Below are 23,011 nucleotides of genomic sequence, written 5' to 3' on the forward strand. Positions count from 1 at the left end.
GTGGAGGCGCCTGGGTGGCTCAGTCGGTTAAGCGTCGAACTTCGGCTCAGGTCATGATCTTGTGGCTCATGAGTTCAAGCCCCACCTCAGGTTCTGTGCTGACAACTCAGAGACACTGTCTCTCTCAAAAATAAATAAAACATTTAAAAAAAATTTTTAAAGAAAAAGAAAACTAGGAGTGTGGATACGATGTAGTAGAGATGAAACCACTTTATGAATTATAAAAAATGATAAAAGGAGTAGAGGAAAACGGCATGAAATTGAGCCCATAGATGGAGATTATCGGTTGCATGGATACTGTGTTAAATAAAAAGAACATTATCAGTGTGAAAACATCACTGATTTATAGGAGATAAAGGGCTTAAATAATGGTATTAATTACAAAAATAAAGTCTCAGAGCACAGACAAGAATAAATCATCAAAATTATGAGATGTCTGAGAACTGAGAAGTACAAATAAAAATAGAGTGTAATAAATAATTTTATAAAATTACCATAATGAGTCCATTTAATGCACTCTTCGTTCAATTTTCTTTCATTTCTCTTTTATTTATAACTTAAGAAATCTGAGTAGAATTCCTCTCATCCCTAAATATTCAACTTAAAGAATGCTTAGATTTTTCAAGTCCCCCTCCAAGCTCCAAAATAACTACTTTCTTTTACCTTTTAAAGGTCTTGAATAGACTTCTTAACTAAGATTCTAAATGCCTCATTAAGAATTACTTCGAGGGGCGCCTGGGTGGCGCAGTCGGTTAAGCGTCCGACTTCAGCCAGGTCACGATCTTGCGGTCCGTGAGTTCGAGCCCCGCGTCGGGCTCTGGGCTGATGGCTCAGAGCCTGGAGCCTGTTTCCGATTCTGTGTCTCCCTCTCTCTCTCTGCCCCTCCCCTGTTCATGCTCTGTCTCTCTCTGTCCCAAAAATAAATAAACGTTGAAAAAAAAAAATTAAAAAAAAAAAAAAAAAGAATTACTTCGAATTCAAGGAATAAACTGGAATAGCAAGTATATTAAGAGTGCTTTGTTTTTTAAGTGACATCTTTTCATTCATTCATTCATTCATTCATTCATTCATTTGCAGGGATCTAGCATCTATACAGGCCAGGCGCTATACAAGGCATTACAGACACAGTGGTGAACAAGAAAATCGTAGTCCTCTCCTTTGCAGAGATCACAGCCCAGGGGACCTATCAACAACAAAGTAAATAAAGCAATTGGCATTGGGACCAGGTGGTAGGAGATAACAGGATGAAATCTACTTCAGACGGGTAGTCAGGACAGGCATCTTGGAAGAGATGCAATTGAATCCAAAGCCCAATCCCAGAAAGAGCAGAAGGTGCAGGTATTCCTGGCAGAGGAAGGAGCCTGTAAAGAAGCTGTACCCAGAGCTGCAAGCTGGCCAGCGACGGGGCCATGGGCAGTGAGAGAGGAGGCGCATTATAAATATGGAAATGGCATCTCACCCCATGATTCACCCGACATGCCTTTGCCATTACACATACTTTCTCTTGGCCTGGAATCTTTCTCTTCCACACTCTCCTCTGCCACCTCACTAGTTCCTCCTCTGGAAAACATTCCCTGACCCTCCAAGGGAGAGCAAAGACTACAGGAGTTGATTCATCCTCACCTGTGGCCCCACAGCACCTAGTATGTGACATTATTATACCATGCTGAATCGCTGTGTTCAAGGACCCATAAGCAGGGATCTTGCCTTATTTGTCTTTGTTTCCCAGTGGTCTATATGGAACTTGGCACCAGCAGATATAAAAGTGAGTGAATGACCAAACCAAAAGAGGAATGGACATAATTTATGCCACTGACACGAATTTGTTACCCATATTGGAGGCTGGGAGGAGCACCATGGATGCAGTTCACTAACCCATTTATAGTGTGTGGGGCAAGATGATTTCTATCCCCCCATGACTGTCACACAGCAAACACTTCCGGGCAAACCTTCATGCATCACAGGAAAGCAATGGAATAATTTGCACAGAGTATCATGAGACACTGGCACAAACATGCTTTAAGTGCCAGGCCCCGCATGAGGCTGTGAGGCTGGCAGTGGCATTCTCCATGAAGATCCACAACATCAGTGAGCAGAGCAAATCCCATTTCCGAAATGCTGTTAATGACGGACATAACAAGATTCTTTACGTATAACTAACTTCTTTCATAATATTAACAGAAAAAAAACTTTTTTAATTCCAAGGCCACCCAGAGGACAAAATAATTTAGAATCTGTTGCTCAGGAATTTTCGCACTAATTCTTGGCTCACTGAGTCACGCCTGGGTTTCCTACCCACAACCGGTGGACAAAAATTTAAGCAACCGTAACATTCTAAGCGAGCCCTTCATTACCTGCCTGTGACCCTTTGTCGTCTCCGTGTGTAGAATCAGATGTCAGTTCCATTTCTCATTGGCTCAGCATGTCCCTCAAGGGTGGTTAAGATTCATAAACCCACCATGCACGTCTTCTGAAGTCACAAAAATATATGTATCCTGCCGCCACTGGAGAGTGTGCTTTGATGGAGTCAAATTGGAAAGCAGGGCCAAACAGTATGGGAACTGTGGGGAGAGGAGTCCCTCCCCAACTGCCCAGACCAGAATGGTTGCATTCCTGCTGCTGTGCACAGCCCAATCCTGGTCTACTCCATCTGGGCCTCCGCCAGGCCTCGGAGCCTGTGGCCTTAAAATCCACAGGTGTGACAGACAGCACTTATCTGCCCAGGAACAGCAAGGTAAGGTATGCATTTCCACAAACACCACTGTTCAAATTGTTCAGAATGCAGAGGAGCTAAGCCCTTCCTCAAATCTCTGTAGGTTTTCCTTAAATTCGTGCCAAACAAAAATCTGGGTGAGGGAAAATGTTTAGGAATGACGCAATAAAAAATGTTAAGTGTCTAGCTCTCAAAGGAGAGCTTTTCTCATAATTGTACAATTTTTCAACCTATATATTCCCAACTAATCTCTAAAGCCTTCAGAGATTTAACCATTAATAATAAACCAAATAATAGATGCCATGAAGCCCAAAGGTAAAACTATGCTCTTCAACCAGGATTAAAAATACTAGTGAACGAAACACAAAGTGCAGTTTGCCAATCTCAAGGTGCAGCCTCATTCGTTCATTCATTCCCAGTCACTGTCCTCATTCCCAGTCTGTCCTCGTCCCGGTTTTCTATGGGCCGAGCCCTGCCCTACTTAGAGCCTACACACAGGATCTGCCTTCAACCAACATCAGAGCATCAACTTAAGCCATGGCTTCCATCATCACTAGCACCCATTGCAGGCCCCTCCTGATATCCTATCACAGCACTTCAAGACATTTATCCCCTAGCAAATAAACTATTTGTCCATTCTATAGTTTGATATCTGTTTCTTCTACGAGTCTACACATTCCAGAAGCTGGACACCAGAACTGTTGTGGTCATCAGTTTTGATGACCACACCCAGCACAGCGTCCATCGTATGGAATACTCAACCAAGAGTTATTTCCATTTCCAGTTGTTGTCTGTAAAACTACCCTTCATGGCGCACTTGCTGTCACTGCCAAAGCTCGAAGGATATAGATGTTCATCTTACACCATCAGCTCCATCAGGGGTTATTTCATTGCAAGGGTTCCATGAACGTGGACAGGAGAAAAATGAGCTTTTTCTCGAACCTCTAACAAAAATTCGCATCCCCTTCTATTACAAAGGTAGATCCTAAAACACACAATTGGTAGTACTTTTGGCTGCAGCACCAACAGAAACCACAGCCATTTTCACATCACATTACAGCGGAAAAATCATTTGGCTCATCCCCTCGCAAGTTACTGGACCACATGCTGGATAATGACATAGAATGTATTCATAAAAAACTAATATTACTCTGTCATAGGCTTTTTGGTCTCTTGTAACTTAATTTCAATATAATTGGTTTTCCCTTCTAATGACATGTACTCTATTTTATGCATTTAAAAACATGCATCTGTGGGGGCGCCTGGGTAGCTCAGTCGGTTAAGCCACTGACTTCGGCTCAGGTCATGATCTCACAGTTTGAGGGTTCAAGCCCTGCGTTGGGCTCTGTGCTAACAGCTCAAAGCCTGGAGCCTGCTTCCTATTCTATGTCTTCCTCTCTCTCTGCCCTGCCCGCCACCGCCCCCCCCCCCACCCCACCAACAGCTTGCAGTCTGCCTCTCTCTCAAAAGTAAATAAACATTAAAAAAAAATTTTTTTAACATGTGTCTGGATTCACCACACTGCCAAAGGGGTCTATGGGTCAAAAGAAAAAGCAGGAGGTGATAAGAATAAAAAATAAAAACCCTAGTCTACATCATTATCATGAGACATAAGTATCTGATGAACCAAAAAATACTTCTGCTCTGATTTTAATGGATTGAACATATTTTTACTCACTGGGGGAAAAAAATAAAGCATTTCTGAAAGAAAGACAATTCAAAATTAACAGAATTATTAAAGAAGTCATTTTTATAATAAATAAAAATATTCATTTCATTAGTTTCAGTACAAAACAACTATTAAAAAAAAAGAAATTCTTGGGGCACCTGGGTGGCTCAGTCAGTTGAGCATCTGATTCTGATTTCAGCTCAGGTCATCGGCTCGTGGGATTGAGCCCCACATCAGGGTCTGCACTGACAACACGACGCCTGCTTGGGATTCTCTCCTTCCTCCTCTCTCTGACCCTCCCCTGCTCATGCTTGTGCTCTCTCAAAAATTAATAAACTTAAAAAAAATTCTCAAGGGAAATTTACAAGTGTAATAGTTAATAGTTCAACTCTTAGATATCCTTGACACTCTTTTTTGAGATGTAATTAACATATAACATTATATTAGTTTTAGATGTACTACATAATGATCTATGTGTGTATGGCAAATGACGACCACAATAAGTTAACATCCATCACCACATATAGTTATTTTTTTTGTCATTAGAACTTTTAAGATCTATTCTCTTAGTATATTAATACCTCTTAGTAACTTTCAAATATGCAATACAGTATAGCTAACTGTAGTCACCATATTGTATATTAAATCCTCAGCCTTTATTTATCTTACAATTGAAAGTTTGTACTTTTTAACCACCTCCACCCATTTTGCCCACCCTGCCCCCTGCCTCTGGCAACACCAAACTATTCTCTGTATCTATGAGTTTGGGTTGGTTGGTTGGTTTTAATTCCACATATAAGTGAGATCACACAGCATTTGATCTTTGGTATCTTTGACTCATTTCACTTAACATAATGCCCTGAAGGTTCATATACACTGTTGCAAGTTTTTGCAGGATTTCCTTCTTTTTTGTGGCTAAATAATATTCCTGTGTGTGTGTGTGTGTGTGTGTGTGTGTGTGTATACATCACATCCTCTTTATTCATCTGTAGATGGAAACTTAAATTGTTCCCATGTCTTTAATGATATTGAACACTTTTCTGGGATATTCTATGTTTATGTTTTTATTCATTTTTTGAGAGAGAGAGAGTGTGAGTGAGGCAGAGAAAGTGGGGGAGACACAGAATCCAAAGTAGGCTCCAGGCTCTGAGCTGTCAGCACAGAGCCTGAAGATGTGGGGCTCAAACCCACAAACCACGAGATCCTGACCTGAGCCAAAGATGGATGCTTAACTGACTGAGCCACCCAGGCACCCGAGATATTCTTGATAATGACGAAACTCCTCTTTTTTCCAGAAAGACACATCTTTGAATCAATGAGCCCCTAGGATTTGCAAAATGAGGATAGGAGCCAGACAGGGTTACAAAATCTATTCCACTCCTTTCTACTATAGTTACAACCTACCAGCTGGAAATTAGCCCCATTTTACTTCTGCAACAGCTCTGTGAATACACACGCACACCCACCAGGAAGAGTAACAGAGTAACCGTTCACACCTGCTGGGAGTTGCTTTAATCAGCCAACCATTAATACCCACAAAGCCAATTTTAAAAAGTAGCTCTGGGGAGAAAGGAGAAGCCAAGCCTGGATGGAATTAAAAGGCCAGTGAACAACATCCAGGGGCTGGGTCAGCAGAAAAAGTTCAGAGAAGGTATAAATATCAACTTTTGCGAACCTCAGTGGCAGCCAGCAGGACCCAGCTGCGTTATGAGAATTGCTCTGGAAGACTAAATACCATAGCCTTTCACACAATTCAGACAGTTTTTGGCCAGTTCAGTTCAGCACCTCCAGTTATATTCAGTAACTTTCTCACTCTCTCCCACCAAAAGGAAAATAACAGGAAAGAAATGGTCCTCACACCCCTGCTCTCTTCTTCCTCCTCCCATTTCCCCTCTCCCTCACCCTCTCCCTATTTACACTGACACTTAGGACTTGAAACCCAAGCTCTGCCTGCTGTAATCCACAGGCAGGAGTCACGTCTCTTTCAGAATATTAGCAAAACCCCCTAAACCGCACACAGTAAATATAAACCTAAAATTTCTAGAAGTTCACATACCCCATCATTCTCACCAGGACATTTCCTGTAAATCTGTGAACACATTCCTTGTCAGGTACACATCCACTAGAAAACCAACAACAACCAAATGAGGTCTGAAGGAAAATGAATGAGAAGTTTCCTTAAGGTAGCCCAGAGCAGCAGGGGAATACCGAGTTTGGGATGGCTGTTTATCTTGGGAAAGTCATTTCCTCCCTCCCTGACGGAGTTTCCTCAATTACCAGGCAATAGACGTGGAGGAGATGGTCCTTAAGACATCTTCCAGCTCAAAAGTTCTGTGAAGGTCCATGTTGCCACAAGAGCCACACACACACACACACACACACACACACACACAGTCAGGAAATGCTGGAAAGAGTCCATTTCAGCTTGAAGGTCTTCTTCCTCTTAGCGCTCACTCAAAAATTTTAGTTCCTTGCGTTTGTATTTCATTACAACCACAATGTGTGAAACGTCTCACAGAAACCATTCCCATAACACTAGCAATACAGAGAGTGTGTGGCTAAAGTGAGTCAAAGCTTGTCTCAAAATAATCAGGACATTTACAATCCACATGCACAGTGAGTGATTTCTAAAGAAACTGGCACTGGGACAAGACAACTACTGAAAAAATTTAGGGGACCATATTATTCACGGAGGCTTCTGGGACTGCCAAAAGAGTAATTTTGTTAGGACTCTAACAAAATGCAGTAGTCCTGCCTCAGTCCTTCTTTCAAGGAAGGGGCTACCGCCGTCTCTTTGTCCTGACATTCAGTCATTTCTAAATAGTACACTTGTACTGCTACTTTCTGAGTGTAAGTCAGACATTATTTCCAAAATTTCTGCTACAGCTATTAAGGCCTTACCTCTGTTATATCCACTCTTCCAGTCTCTATCCACTTTTTTTTTTATTTCTGATATCATAATTTCCAGGATTCCTTTCTTATAGCATTCCTTATATTCCTTTTTTATACCATCCTGCTCTTATTGCAAAGAGGCAATGATTCTCCCATCTCTCTGAGGATATTTATTATATCATTTTCTCCCTTTCCCCTAACTTTCTTTTTCCTGTTAGTTGGATTTGGCTTTAGCAATGGAAGCTTCCCTCAAACGTCAGACTCCCGGCAGCCCCTCACATTTCAGAATGAGGCAGTCAAATGCCCAAGCTCTACGTGCTTGGATGTGACCTACCGACTGGTAGACTCACGGGAGGTCATCAGATTCCAGGCTGTAACTATGCTATCCTCCCAATAAAAGCATCCTCTGATCTGGGGCTGGTATAGCTTCAGGAATTCTGGGGTTTCCCAGTCTTGAGGTCCCTTCATCTTCTTGGTGTCAACCCAGAACCTCACCCTTCTCTTCTCTGGGACAGATCTCTAGAGTTCAATTTCTCTAGAGAATATATAAATCCATATTCTGCTGTGCGGGTTAAGGAAGAAGAGGAGAGACCTAAGAAGCAGAGCACACGGTTTACAGACCTCAACCAAACTCCTGGATTTTAACCCCAAACATCTCCCACTTTCCCCGGACCCAACCTCAGGCGGTGGTAGTGACTCTACATCAGGGGCCTTACAAAGTCTGGGGCGTGCAGTAAGAAGCCTCCCACCACCACCCTCTGGCCTGGACCCCTCAGTAGTTACCACTCTGCCATCATCTGCCAACACGTGATGCCTGGCCCATCCAAAGCCACTTCGTCTCCACCTCCTTTTGGCCACATTACTTTTCTTTCTTTCTTTTGTTCTTTGGCTGTAATTATAGTGTCGTTATGGCCGCAAGCAGCGATAAACGTATATCCACTCTTCTACTTTTTTTTTTTTTTTTTTTTTTTATTATTTTTTTTTTAAATATTTTTTTTTTTTTCAGAGAGAGAGAGCATGAACGGGGGAGGGGCAGAGTGAGAGGGAGACACAGAATCGGAAACAGACTCCAGGCTCCGAGCCATCAGCCCAGAGCCTGACGCGGGGCTCAAACTCACGGACCGTGAGATCGTGACCTGAGCTGAAGTCGGACGCTTAACCGACTGCGCCACCCAGGCGCCCCCCACTCTTCTACTTTTAACTACAAGTTCTGCTGTCTTCAACTTATTCTTAGGAAGAGTCCTAAAATGGCCTCATTACCATACGCCGGGCACTGGCTTCACATGGCGGTAGTGTGCAGACAAGCCTTGCTTCTCACAGTCCCGAATTCCAAAAGACGATCTTGCCAAATATTTAACTGTCAGTTAAGTATTCTTTTCATGATTAGGTCTTATTTGGAATGTGAATTTAATATTTACAATATGATACACAGTCATTTCATACATAGCAAACTTTTATAGTTATAGCATCAGATTACATGTCTTGCCTTTATTTTTAAATGTGAAATTGTACTGTACATTCAGTAATTCAATCCAGCCAAATTACGGCTGCTATTTGGGGACCGCAATTCACTTCACAGACTGAAAATAAAAAATTGCATTAAAATTTTATTACAAATTCAAATAGGGGCGCCTGGGTGGCTTAGTTGGTTAAGTATCTGATTCTTGATATCAACTCAGATCATGACCTCAGAGTCATGAGATCAAGACCCTTGTTGGGCTACAGGCTAAGTGTGGAGCTCGTGGGCATGTGCGTTCGGGGGAGGGGCAGAGGACAGAGAATCTTAAGCAGGCTCCACAGATAGCCTGGAGCCCAACCGTATCAAGCATATTAATAATGAAAGACAAGGGGCACCTGGGTGGCTCAGTCAGTTAAGTGCCAGATTTCAGCTCAGGTCATGATCTCATAGTTCGTGGGTTCGAGCCCCACATCAGGCTCTGTGCTGACAGCTCAGAGCCTGGAGCCTGCTTCGGATTCTGTGCCTCCTTCTCTCTGCCCCTCCCCCCACTCGCACTCTGTCTCTCTCTCTCTCAAAAATAAATAAAAATTTATTTTTATTTTTAAAAAATAAAAAATAATAATAATAAAGACAAAATACCCAGTACAGACAGCCCTATAACCCAAATGCTCAGTACCTTGTGATCAATTAAGAGGCCTACCTGTAAGTTTTAAAAACACAGAAATACTTCCCATCTGGGCTGAATGGGAACAGGCATGTTTCTAATAGTAACATTATGAAATACAGAAATAATTTATCAAGACCTTCTTTTGAACCAGAAAAAAACATCACAATTGGATGCCAATATTTCCCCACAAAATCCAGTGAAACTGACTATGGGGACCTAAGGAGGGTGGAAACGTCTCAGGTGAAGAAAGATAAGGTGTGCCAGCAAATTCATAAAATTGCAAACTTTTGCCCAAATTACTTGGTTTAGAAGCTCACATATAGCCTGTTCGATTAAGTCACTGCAAGTCACAAAAGCCCATTAAAAATATTTTACCCACATTCTGACATATCTTTCATGTATCACAAAAAGATAAGTGATAGAAAGAAAGCAAGAAATGCAATAATGTGTTTTTTCCTTTATTTTTTGTAAATCTTTGTGTTTCTGAGATAGTTGAAGTAAAAAATCAAAGGTACTATTAAATGACTTTAAAGCCAAGTAAAGATTAATGTTGTGCTCCATGGATTCTGATCTAGGAATATTCAACATTCCCTAACATTCAAAACAGAGCATCTGAAAAATGTATTGCCTTGCTCTTTTCCATCAGATCATTAATTTGAGCAAAAGGATTGTTCTGCTCTTATTCAAATGGTAATAATTCTTTCAATGATAATAATCAATTAGTCTTGATAAGAGGAATAGAGATGAATGATGTTAAAATATTTACAAACAATATTTATAGCATTTAATTCACAATTTACCTAGTGGGCATGACAATTTAATAGCCTAGGGAAGGAAGTATAATCAATTCAATCACCAAATTTAAGAATTACCAAGTTTCCTTCATAACTACAAATGTCTTTTTTTTTAAGTGTATTTATTTATTTTGAGAGAGAAGGAGAAAGAGAGAGAGGAGAGAGACAGAGAGAGAGAGAGAGGAGAGAGATATGCACATGAGCAGGGGAGGGGCAGAGAGAGAGGCACAGAGAAAGAGAACCCCAAGCAGGCTCAGCGCTGCCAGTGTGGGGGTCCAAAGTGGGGCTCGAACCCAGGAACCATAAGATCATGACCTAAGCCAAAATCAAGAGTCAGACACTTTACTGAGTCACCCTAGCACTCTAACTACAAATGTCATTATTACTTAAATGGGGGAATCAGACCCTGAACCCCCAGGCAGACCAAAATAGTGCCCCTCTCTATATTTAAACAGAAGTGTATCTTCTAAAAATGTCAAAATCAAATCTGCCCTGCACATTTTCCTATGACTTAAGTCTAAAGTGTTCTAGTCATTAATCTTTGATACATGTACCCAGTCCCTACATGTTGAACATTGTTCAATGGCAGTGACATGAAATGGTCCACAAAATCTTTTTTACTTTTTCTTCAACACTCTGCCCACCAAAATATCAGTCTCACTTAACAGGCCCCTGGGGGGAAAACATTTCTAAGTCAGTTTCTTTAATTTCCAATACCTAATAAGAAAAGATAGAGGCCCTAGGAGGCAAGTCCCAATGGTGAGTTAGGTGATTGAAATAAATTCCAGGCCCACAGAGTCACCTCCAGGACCACTGTGAAAAGCCACTCACAAACTTTTGGGCATCGGCTCATAAAGGTGCCCAGACAAGAGGTGGTAAATCCAATGGACACACTCAATGGGCGTTCACTAACATAGGACATACCGTAGAGAGTCACAAAGACCGTTTGCCACACAAATACCCAGACAACTAAAGTCTTTACTGAACGAACAGAAACAACGAAATCCCAAACAAAGTCGCATACATGCTAAGCAACAGAAACCAGTTTCCATTTTTTTTAATGTATAGTTTTTTACATTTTCTTTCTAACAAAATAACTTTGGACAGATTGGCTATAATTATCATTTGCTTGGAGTTAAAGACTAAGCACTGAGAAGCGCTACAGGATGGTGATGAAGAGTGTGGCACCCACTTTTAATTTCTAGCCCTGGTGCTCACTACCTGCACTGAGCCAGGTAAGTTAGGTAGGCACTCCGTGCCTTGGTTTCCTGGTAAAATGGGGATAATGATAGAAATGCCACATTCATAGGGTTGTCGTGAGAATGAAATGAATTCATGTGTGTACATCTCTATGTATACACACATATATGTGTATACAAACACATACGAATACACGGGGTCGGGGGAAGGTGTGTGGTGTGTGTAGAAATAATATTAAAAGTTAAATAACGATGGGCGTAGTAAGCATGCAAAAACAATTTAAGCTATACTTCTTATTCCTGCAACACTACTTATACACCAAATTACTTCATGTCGTGTTTCAGGTTCGAGTTAAGCAAACACTAAACATGCAAATGTGTTTACAATGATGTGTTAGAGATTACTTAAACTTATCAGCTGATTCCAAACATCTGTGCCCATATGGCCACTGATGAACGATAAGCTTATCTGAGTGATTGAGTGATTTCAACCAGTACCTTCCCCCACCACACTCCCACTGGCAGGAAGAGGCCATAAGAGAACCTGGTACATAAAGCACAAGGAGAATCTCTGAGTTGGGAAAGTACTTAACAGATTTACACATAGCTGACTCAGGTGAATATTCCCAGTATTAAACGAGGCTTATGTGAATCTATCATCAGCCTGAATTCTAATATTTCACTGCATGACTGAAAGGAAGGGGTGGAAAACAGAGTAAGTGGCACTAAATTATCTCATTACTGTTTTTACACTAATTTGGTTTTTTTTTATTTTTTTAACATTTATTTAGTTTTTGAGAGAGAGAGGGAGAGACAGCACACGAGCAGGAGAGGGGCAGAGAGAGAGGGAGACACAGAACTAGAAGCAGGCTCCAGGCTCTGAGCTGTCAGCACAGAGCCCAACGTGGGGCTCAAACTCACCAGTGTAGCCATGAGATCATGACCTGAGCCAAAGTCAGCTGTTTAACCGACTGAGCCACCCAGGCACCCCTACATTAATTTGTTTTGATTAATGTTTTCACCTCTATAAGCCTCCCTTTGAGAAACTGTCTTTTGCTCCAGAATGCCACGCCTGTCTCAATCTTATTCTTCCTCAATCTCCTGCTAACCCCCTGACTCCCGACCTGATGAAATCCAGCCAGAATCAGGCATGTGCCAACCAATTCAGAGACTGGAAACATGATCGACGTCCATTCAGACAGACCTAGTAACTTGGGCCAAGAGATGTAGTGGTTATCTCCCTCAACAGTCTGCAGAAAGTCAAGAGCAAATGATGCAAGAGGCAATAGAGGACAAGAAGGAAGGCGGGAAATAGTAATAATGACAAGGACAAAAGAGCCTCTAACAGTACTAGCCAATAACAGTACTAGCCAAACACTGTTAACTCACTGCATCTTCATAGCAACTCTACAGATCCACTCAAATGTAACAGAGCCATCAAGTTGCTTCTTAGTCCCCAAAGTTCACTTTTTTTAAGTTTTTATTTATTTATTTTGAGAGAGAGAGAGAGAGAGAGAGCACATGCACACACATAAATGGAGAATGGGCAGAGAGAGAGAGAAAGAGAATCCCAAGCAGGCTCCGTGCGATTAACACAGAGCCCAACACAGGGCTCAGACCCATGAACCATGACATCATGTCCTAGCCAAAATCAAGAGTTGGACACAACTGACTGAGCCGCCCAGGCACCGGAGTTTACATTTTCAAAAATTTACTTTAAAAGTTTGGGTCCAAAAACTGAAGATAGATACAATGTCTCAAATAAATCTTACAGTATATAAAATCTTATGGTAAATAAAATATAGGAAAACCTACCAGACTCCTTTATTGAAGAAAGGACAAAGACAAAATAAGAAACACAGGGATATTAGTAAACTAAATTACTCTTGGGGAACAATAATCTAAATCCCTAATCCATGCAAATGTCTCAAAAGTAAATAATTTAAAGCATTTTAGCAACCTATCCATAAGTGTCAAGATCTCTGGCAAAAGAGAACATGCAACTATAGAAACAGGGCACTGCACTCAAACACACCCCAAAACAGCACTGCCTAGGGAAAGGCCTGATCACCAGATCACGATATTTAAAGGAGTGAAATGCATATGGCTGAATTCAGAAAAATATGAAAGATTAATTTTTAAAAGCATAATTAAAGGGGCGCCTGGGTGGCTCAGTAGGTTAAGTGTCCGACTTCGGCTCAGGTCATGATCTCAGAGTCCGTGGGTTTGAGCCCCATGTCGGTCTCTGTGCCGACAGCTGGGAGCCTGGAGCCTACTTCGGATTCTGTGTCTCCTCCCTCTATCTCTGCCTCTCCCCCACTCACGCCCTGTCTCTGTCCCTCAAAAATAAATACACATTTAAAAAAAATGTTTAAGCCTAATTAAATATTATAAACATTTACTTTAATTCAAACAAATTTTAAACAAATTTGTTTTTCTATTTTTTCAGTAGACATTGCAAAGGAATTAGATGAAGCTATCTTTATGCCCATCTTCTAAGCAAACACAAAAGGAGTTAAGAAAGAAGGAATACAATGAAGGAAGATTTTTCCTTAATAAACTGGGAGTGACAGAGAAACCCAGAGCACTGTATCATTACCAGATTACTGTGCAGCTTCATAACAGCTGCCAAATATTTTCAGTATATATTACAGAGTATTAAAAAATACTAAACGCAGAGTACCTAAGCCAAAAATGAAACTCAGAAGGGATAACAGATCAGACAATGGTAAAACATAAGGACTTGAGGTCTGTCAAAAAAAAATAATCCCATCTGGAAGCTATTTTCAGGAAAGGAAAGAATAAAACCCAGAAAGAAAGCTTCTATTAAGAATTCCATACTGTGAGAATAGAAATACATACACACAACTATGGGAAAGTACCATGAGATATGATCATACAGCAAAGAGTTTCTTAGCAGGAAAGTCTGAGGACCTCATTTTTTAAATTAATTATTGAAAAGAAAGATAAGGGTAGATATTATCCTCATATTACAACAGTCTGATAACTTACTGAGATACCAGGATCTTTTAAATTTGCTGCTGATTTAAGGAAGATCACTAGAGAACTTCTTCCCATCTCTATTTTCAAAAATGATTTTATAAATTTGTTACGTGACTTACAAGAAAAGGATGCAACTCGTCAAAAGTCTGTTAGTCTAGACATCACATATAGCTGAAGAGATAGTTTTAGCTTTCTCCCTATCATTCACTATCCCATTATGAGGTTCCAGAAAAAAATGGTCTTTTGGGGCCTCAGGGCCAGGAGAAAAAAACCTGTGTTTCACATTAGTAAACACCTTTTTCAATATTTATGGATGGGTGCCTGGTTGGCTTAGTCGGTAGAGCACACAACTCTTGATCTCAGGGTTATGAGTTCAAGCCCCACATTGGGCATGGAACCTACTTTAAAAAAACAAATTAATTAAAAAAAAAAACATTCATGGATAATGTCAATCTTATTACTAACCATTCTCCTCTCTGCATTGCCTAATACAACACTCAGACAACTTGCATACAAAGTTTAACGGTGGGACAGGGCATCGTCTATTACAGCAAGCAGAACTTCTATGAACTAACACCTCTTGGCCTTATCTAACTAATCAACTCATTCTACCCCTTCTGCATTTTTGTTGAGTTTTTTGTTTTTTTTTTTTTCAAATTCTACTCTTTATGTGACTTTCTGTAGGAGTCTGGAATAAGATGGAGTGTAATCTTTTAAGTATAACCAAATACTTGTAAGACTTGACTAATAAATGTTTTCTCATTTATGAAATAGAAACACTTCCATCTTCCCCAAAGAATCACCGTAGGGAGGAAATAAAATCATGTATTTGAAAAGTTTCAGCACATAAGCTCATTAGCTCTTGGTCTCCTTCCACTCTTTTAGGAAATACTTTCTCAATATAAAATTAATTTTCCTTATGCGCTCTGGAGTTAGCAGGCAATCAATTCGTTCACACATTGCTAATTTTTATGGTGTAACTAACTGGTTACAATTTTAAAAGGTTAATGTATATCCAGATACTTCCCGTAAAAAACACTGACTCTGGCCAAGACTCCCAGACCTATATATTAGGTGAAGTAAAAGTTTAACAAATCCTGCTGAATTTTAAATGAGGGTCATGTCAATGAAGATACTGCTAACAAAGAGACTGGTATACTAATATATTTCCCAGACCTTCTAATTTCCGATGTTTTCTTTTAACCAAACCGCATTTCCCAACTCAAATGGCGCACCCAGGAGCCCGCTGAAACACAACATACATGAATGGGAGCTAAGAGGTCAGTAAGTGCCAACCACCACCGCTTACGTCCAAATGAGAATCGATATCAGCCCGTGTGCCTTTTAATACAATAATGAAACAAGAGAAGCAGTGAAGGATTAAGCGCTTGGGGGAGACACATCCTGAAATCCTTCTGCTGTCTCTTCCATTTTGGAGGGAGGGAGCGTACAGGGAACCGTCCTGATCAGGATGACAAGGAGCCACGAGGCACCAACTGCTGAGATGAGCCTACGCAGCTTACGTGAGTATGTTACAGTGTCCTCACCCACGGATGGTCATCGTAGCTACTCACCCCTCGGGACCATCACAAAGCAGTTCCAAGGATCCTAAGGTGGCAGATCCCTACTAAGGCCACACTGCCACATTGGGGTATGCAGCCTGCCCACTGCATGAGGACACCAGGCCAGAGTGGCAAAGGGGATTGAAACCCAGCCAGCACAGGGGCTCTGAGGAAAAGAACACCTTCTTCTTGGCACAGAGGCACAGCCCACTAAGTAGGTTGTGTCCATCAGAATGTGTCTCTCCACAAGAGATGCCTTTGTCTGATTGTCCACCTAGAAGGGCCACTTTGGCCAATATTCATAAAGACAAAATATCACCAAGCAGCAGCCCTACCTAACAGATCCCCTAAATTCACCACTTCTCTGATACCTCCTTCTGGAGCATCCATGGTGACTGCTACAAAAACAGGAACACGAGTCTGGAATGCGGCCCTAACCAAGTAGCGGCAGAACCTCAGCCAGTTTCCCCATCCCTGACCTCTTCCATCACACCAAAAACCAAATCTTCCCCTCTCCGCCCCACACTGTGCCCATGTCCTGCCCACATTCCCCTCAGTCCTGGAACAGTGCCCTGACCGATGGCCCCTGCCGGGCCTGGAGGAGGACCCAGGAAGCCGCAGGAAGGGAGATCATCTACAGATAAGGGCAAGCCCCAGATCCCACTTCCTGACCCTGCCGGGTGAACTTACAAGGCATTTTATCAAGACACAATGTTGTAAGGGGTCATTACTTCTAATGGTGCTTTTAGTGCTGTATTGTCTTTCAGCTACCATTAAATGTGAAATAGGATTCCACAAGCCAATCTGTATTCCAAAGTTTCAAACAAGCAAATTAGAAACTTTTTATAGCAGGTAAGTGCCCAGGCCTTCAGTCCTAGCCTCCTCCTCTTGACCTCAAGCAAGTCACTGGACCTCACTAAACTTCAGTTTCCAGGAAAGAAAGAAAAGGAAGCAAGGAAGGGAGGAAGGGAGACAAACAGGGGAAGGGATAATGGAATATCTTCCTCCCACATCTGTTGTGAACACTGCAAAATGCAGTACAGGAAAGCGTCCGGCAGAGAGCAAACCCCGAGAAAAGAGTCCCTATCGCAGACGCACAGTCCCTGGAATTCATGATGCCAGCATCCCAAAAGTTCTGGAAACCAAAGGTTTTGTCGTAACCCATTTGGCAGCAAAACATGACCTGAACTGCCCCAGAGGCTATTTATAACCTTGTTTGTGTCCCATGTAGAATGAATATTCATACACTTTGCTGCAGAAATATTAATATACTTAATTACAGGGTGCTGTTCCAAACTCCCCCAAAGACACTGCATAATATGTGATATATGTACCCTAAGCTGTCTGAAAGTTTAAAAAAACATTAATCCTGAAACACACCTGGTTCCCAGGGTTTGGGATGAGAGATTGAGAGTGTATCATAACCCATCCGTCAATCCAGGAAGGCGGTGGCTCGCTGAATCTACCCAACAGCGGTCTTAGACGCCAAACTGCGACATTTCCCACGGGCAAGCGGTCGGGATTTCTGAGAGCAGCAGTGGCTCCGCCCTGGGACAGGTGAAATCGGCATCCTGGTCTCAGCTAGCCAGGCCCAGGGCCTGAGGAGGAAAGAGCCAAAGGCTGTGCAGAAAGGGAATGTGGAGACCTGGCCCAGCACAAGTACTCCGCTTGCTCTCGGAGGACCCAAGCCATCAGGCACATTCGTGGAACTTGTTTAGTTACTTTTTTTTTTCTAGATTTTCAAAGTGAATCGAGTTTTCATTCCCAACACTGGCTCCCTTGAGTCTGGGCATACTGCCACTGAATCACAAGGGCCACTCAAAGGGTTGTTTTTTTAAGCTGTTGAAAACATTAAGCTAAATAAGTGAATATTCTCCAGCCTCCCTCACCGTGCCCTTATACATCCTCACCATCCATTAAAATGACACTCCGTTCATTCCAAAAATATGCCACTCTTAGTAGATTATATATATAATGTGTACACTATAAATGATAAATATGAGTATTAATGAAACTGCAGCAAGGGGAAAGTGGAAAACTAAGAAGTACATCAAATTACTGTTTCTCTTTAGAGGACCACTCAAAGACCGAGACTACAGAGGCCCTGCCTGAAACACCACCTTTTCAAAGGCTCTTATTCTGGTCCCCTTCCAGTCCCACCCCTCCCTATGGGACAGAGACATCGCAGAGCCAAGTAGATGGACATGGGCACACATGGAGAGCCCATACAACCTCTTTCAAAACATACCCTAGGCACCCAGGCTCCTTATAATCCCACCCAAATGAGCCCTGAGCTCGCTTCCCAAGGAGCTCACTTCTCACACCACTGTTTGCAAGTGAGACGGGAGAGAGACCCCAGATGTCTGGCCAGGGAGACCACCGACTTGTGTGTGCAAAGTCCTCGTCAGTACAGAATGTAAGCCCCCGTGACAAAACAAAGGAGAAAGTCCGAGCCAGCTCTCTCCCCCAACCATGCTCTGGCACAGAACTCCAAGGAGTTGGAGAATTCTAAATTCAAACCTGGCTCACCAAGTTGTTATAAATAAAAGTATATTTAGCATTATCCATTCTCCCTTTTTTTTTTTTGGTCAGAAATCCAATCCAGCCCTCTCCCCTCTCCCGGTCAGTTTTAGCTCAGCACAGGGCTGAATCACCGCAAAACACATTTCTCAAGGTCCACTGCAGCCAAATGAGGCCATGTGACTTAGCTGCCACCAGCGGGATGGCAAGTGAATCGTGCATGCAACCGCTAGGTCACATCCTTTAAAAAGGAAATTGTTTTTTTTTTCTCCCTTCCTCTCTTCGCCTTCCTTTGGACTACAACTTGGACATAGTATTGAGGTGCCAGCCACAACCGAGAAGATGAGACAACAATGTGGGATGCCAAATAACAAGAAAGAAGGGACCAGGATCCCTGAGAGGCCGTATGGAGCAGAGCCACCAATATCACTTATCAAGTCTGAACTGTAAGGTGAGAGAGAAATAAACCTTGATCTTTTTTGAGCCGCTGAATTTTGACATTTCTTTTGGTACATGAGTGCAGCCTCTCTCTCACTAATACATTTGCAAATGACCTAAATAAACTGGTTGTAAATTAGATTTCGAGGAGGTATGTATGCTAAGCCATACCAAGAGTCAACTACAGGGGTCCCAGACAAAAGACCACAGTACCATGCCTTTGAAAAGGAAAAAAAGAAAGAAAGAAAGAAATGGGGTAAAGGGGGAGGGATTTTATATGAAGGCAGAGTTATTTTTTTAAAAATCCTACCAGAAAAATGTGTCAAATATATGGCAAACACACAAGACAAAAATAAATGAGTTCCATATGAAAATTAATCATGCCACCTAAAAGTGTATAAAATGACCTGAAAATGCTCTGTCTATCCTAGAATGTCTTCATAGTAAATACAAAGAGAAAAAGCTTTAAAGCAAAATTCTGGGGATGCCTGAGTGGCTCAGTTGGTTGAGTGTTAAACTCTTGCTTTCAGCTCAGGTTATGGTCCCAAAGTGGTGAGATTGGGCCCCTGAGTCGGGCTTCACGCTGAGCCTGCTTCAGATTCTCTTTCTCCCTCACAGCCCCTCCTCCACTTGCACACTTACTCTCTCTCTTGCTGTCTCTCAAAAAATAAAATTAAAAAAAAATTTTAGGGGCACCTGTGTGGCTCAGTCGGTTGAGCATCCGACTCTTGATTTCAGCTCAGATCATGGTCTCAGGGTCATGGGCTTAAGCCCCGAGTCAGGCTCCACACTCAGCATGAAGCATTCACACTTGGTATTCTCTCTCTCTCCTTCTGTCCCTCTCCCCTGTTCATGTTCACTCTCTCTTTCTCTCTCCCCCCCCACAAATAAATAAAAATTTAAAATAATCTTTAATAAATAAATAATCTAAATTTTTAAAAAAAGCAAAATTTGGGGGGCACATGGCTGGCTCAGTCGGTAAAGCATTGTGACCCTTCATCTCAGGGTCATGACTTCAAGCCCCATATTGGGCATAAAGTTGACTTAAAAAATAATAATAATAGCAATAATAAAAAGCAAAAATTCTGGATGTACTTAAGAAATATTTACATATATTAACATCTTTAATTTTTATAACACAAAGAAGTAGGTACTATTACTACCTTCAATTTATTGATAAGGAAACTGAGACACAAAGCAGCTAAGCAATTTGCCCAAGTTCACAGAGCCAAAAGGTGGCCATGCTTAGATTCAAAACCACATCTGAATAGTGATTCAGAGCTGTATTACAAGATACAAGGCAGTGCTAATAAAATTTTTAAATACGGTAGCGTCTTATTCTGCTTTTCAAATCTTGTATAAAATAATAACATCATACTATACTTGACACCTAACCCAATTTAGAGATAACATGTTTATCCCAAATGCTATCATACAATCCCTTCTGTAATCCCCAAAACAATATTGTTTGGAAGAACCCAAGTGTGTACAATATTCGGGAAGGTCACAAGATCAGTTCAGACAAAACCGAAATTACAACAATAAGAAAGAAGGTAACAGAACGCGACCCTTCGCTGGCATCGCTCTGACGATGAAGCATTAACAATTTGGTTCTCCGGAGCTTATAAAGTGATCAGTGTGAGGTCATCTAGTGCACACTCCTACCCTTACAAACAAATCAATTAACTGTACAGACTGAGTGATTTATTCAAGGTCATAAAGCTAGTTATTTGCAGAAACAAAACAAAACCTAACTCCTCTCTGAGACTAAGGTAAGACCTTTCTTATTAATAGGGCATGCAAGTCCCCTAGAATTTATTAACTAAAGCAGTGATTTTATTTATTTTTTTTAAGATTTTATTTTTAAGTAATCTCTACAACCAATGTGGGGCTCGAACTTACAACCCCGAGATCCAGAGTCGCATGCTCCACCGCCTGAGCCAGTCAGGCGCCCATCAACTAAAGCAGTAATTTTAAATTATGTTCCAAACCCATGAAGAACCCTCAGGGGCCTGGGGTGATCTACCTGCCAGTCCCATCCCCCAAACCCTGCTTTATAGAAAGCTACACCCTGCCTGTCCGCCCTGATTAAAGAGAATAGCAACGCACTGTCACATTCCTAAAATGAGCCTCCATCTAAGACTTGTTTCCAGAAGGACTTTCTTACTAGAAAGGAAAAAAGGAAAGTGAGGAAGGAAGAAAAGGAGGCAGGGAGGGAAGGAGATGGGGGAGGGGAGGGAGGAGAAAGGGAGGATGCGAATCAGTTAACAAAGCAAAATATTAGCCCAGTTACTTTCGAGAACCCAATTCTGGGGCCCTTTCGGCATGCTTAACCCAAAGAAAGCTTCCTACTGCCAGAATTCATCTCCTAGAAAAACTATCACCATCATTTCATTAAATGGGTATTTTCATGCCAAATAAAAAATTAACATATTCTCAGAATAAAGAGCAAACTTGGAAAAGAAAGTGCAGCTGACAGCCCAGCAGTGACACACATCTCCATGACATTGGCCTAGTCTTCTCATTTCCCGACTGTTGAAAACATCAAGTGGTCTGCCAATCAGCATTTGGGAAACAGTCACAGGCTTGCTAATCAATCAGTACAATAAAGATCAAAATGATATGTGTCTCAGGGATTACACATTTGTTGAAAGCAATAAAAAGCACAATTTGTTTAGTCACTCAACATCTATTTATTGGGCATATGCTATGTGCCAAGTACGTTTCTGGATACTAGTGATTCAACCCAGACAACCATGTCCTCTGGAGCTCACATTCTGTTTGAGAGACATCAGCATGCCAACCAGTAAACTGTCAAGCATGCTGGTGGCTGATAAGTGCCATGGAACAGAATAAAGCCAGGGAAAATGGTGCAGAGTAAAGAGTGAAGAAGGGAGGCTTTGCAGTTTTCACTGGTGGTCTGGTAGGTCCTGGAGAGGAGGGAGTCCCCCATATGGTCACCTGAGGAATGAGTGCTCCAGGCAGGGGCCACCAAGGCAAAGGTCCTGAACTGAGAGACCTTCACCTGTGAACAAGGAGCAAAAGGGTAAGGGGAGGCAAAGTTGGGCAGGATCACCCAGGACCCTGGAGGTCACTGTAAGGTCTTTAGGTTTTAAAAAAAAATTTTAATGTTTATTTATTCTTGAGAGAGAGACAGAGTATGAGTGGGGTAGAGAGGAGAGAGAGAGACATAGAATCAGAAGCAGGCTCCAGGCTCCAAGCTGTCAGCACAGAACCCGACATGCAGCTCGAACTCACAAACCGTGAGATCATGACCTGAGCCCAAGTCCAACGCTTAACCGACTGAGCCACCCAGGCGCCCCTCTTTAGCTTTTATTGTTAGGTAAAATGGGAGGTCACTGCAGAATTGTGAACCCAGGGTGATACGAATCTACTTCAGTTTTTAAGAGGCTCACTCTGCTGCTGGCTGAGACCAGCCTTCATGGGACAAAGGGAAAAGCAGGGAGACCAGTAAAGAGGGGACTGCAGAAATTGAGGCAAGAATAATGGTGGCCTACACCAAAGCAATAACTGTGGAGATGATAAAATGCAACTAGATTCTGGATAAACAGATTGGATGTGGTTATAAGAAAAAGAAAAGACTACAAGGATGCCCCCAAAATGTTCAACCTGAACAACTGGAAGAATCAGACTGCCTTTAAGAAGGATAGGCAGGAGTGTGGCATCAGGTTTGCCTTACAGGGAGATCAGGAGTTCAGATTTGAACAAGCATGTGGAGATGTCTAGTGTACAAAAGGAAACAGAGTATGCAGTCCAGGGGCACCTGGGGGGCTGAGTTGGTTAAGCATCTGGCTCTTGATTTCAGCTCAGGTCATGATCTCAAGTTTCATGAGATGGAGCTCTGCATCAGGCTCTGTGCTGACAGCACAGAGCCTGCTTGGGATTCTCTGTCTCCCTCTTTCTTTGCCCCTCCCCTGAACTCTCTCCCTCTCTCTCTCTCTCAAAAAGAAATAAACATTAAAAAAAAAAAAAAAGGAAATATGCAGTTCAGCAGGAGTCAGCAGGAGATCACTGGGTCAGAGCTAGCAATATGAGTCCAGGATTCAGATGGTGTTTCAAACCAAAAGATGAGAG

At 42.0% G+C, this 23,011-nt stretch overlaps 1 protein-coding gene across 2 annotated transcripts in view; it reads right to left on the reverse strand.

Annotated features, from left to right (window-relative positions):
- Positions 1-17,402, reverse strand: part of UTRN (utrophin) — a 492,724-nt gene extending 475,322 nt beyond the window's left edge. Inside the window, exon 1 of one of the 2 annotated variants that reach the window (XM_040448951.1) lies at positions 17,339-17,402. In XM_040448951.1, the coding sequence (XP_040304885.1) occupies positions 17,339-17,387 (49 nt within the window). In that variant the 5' untranslated portion in view covers positions 17,388-17,402. Of the gene's footprint in view, positions 1-2,354; positions 2,624-17,338 lie in introns of those variants that run through there. The other variant, XM_040448950.1, reaches the window with a different exon arrangement.
- Between the last annotated feature and the right edge of the window lie 5,609 nt (positions 17,403-23,011).

This window comes from Herpailurus yagouaroundi, unplaced genomic scaffold, assembly GCF_014898765.1.
Source record: "Herpailurus yagouaroundi ecotype Mexico unplaced genomic scaffold, PumYag 198, whole genome shotgun sequence".
Classification (NCBI taxonomy): domain Eukaryota; kingdom Metazoa; phylum Chordata; class Mammalia; order Carnivora; family Felidae; genus Herpailurus; species Herpailurus yagouaroundi.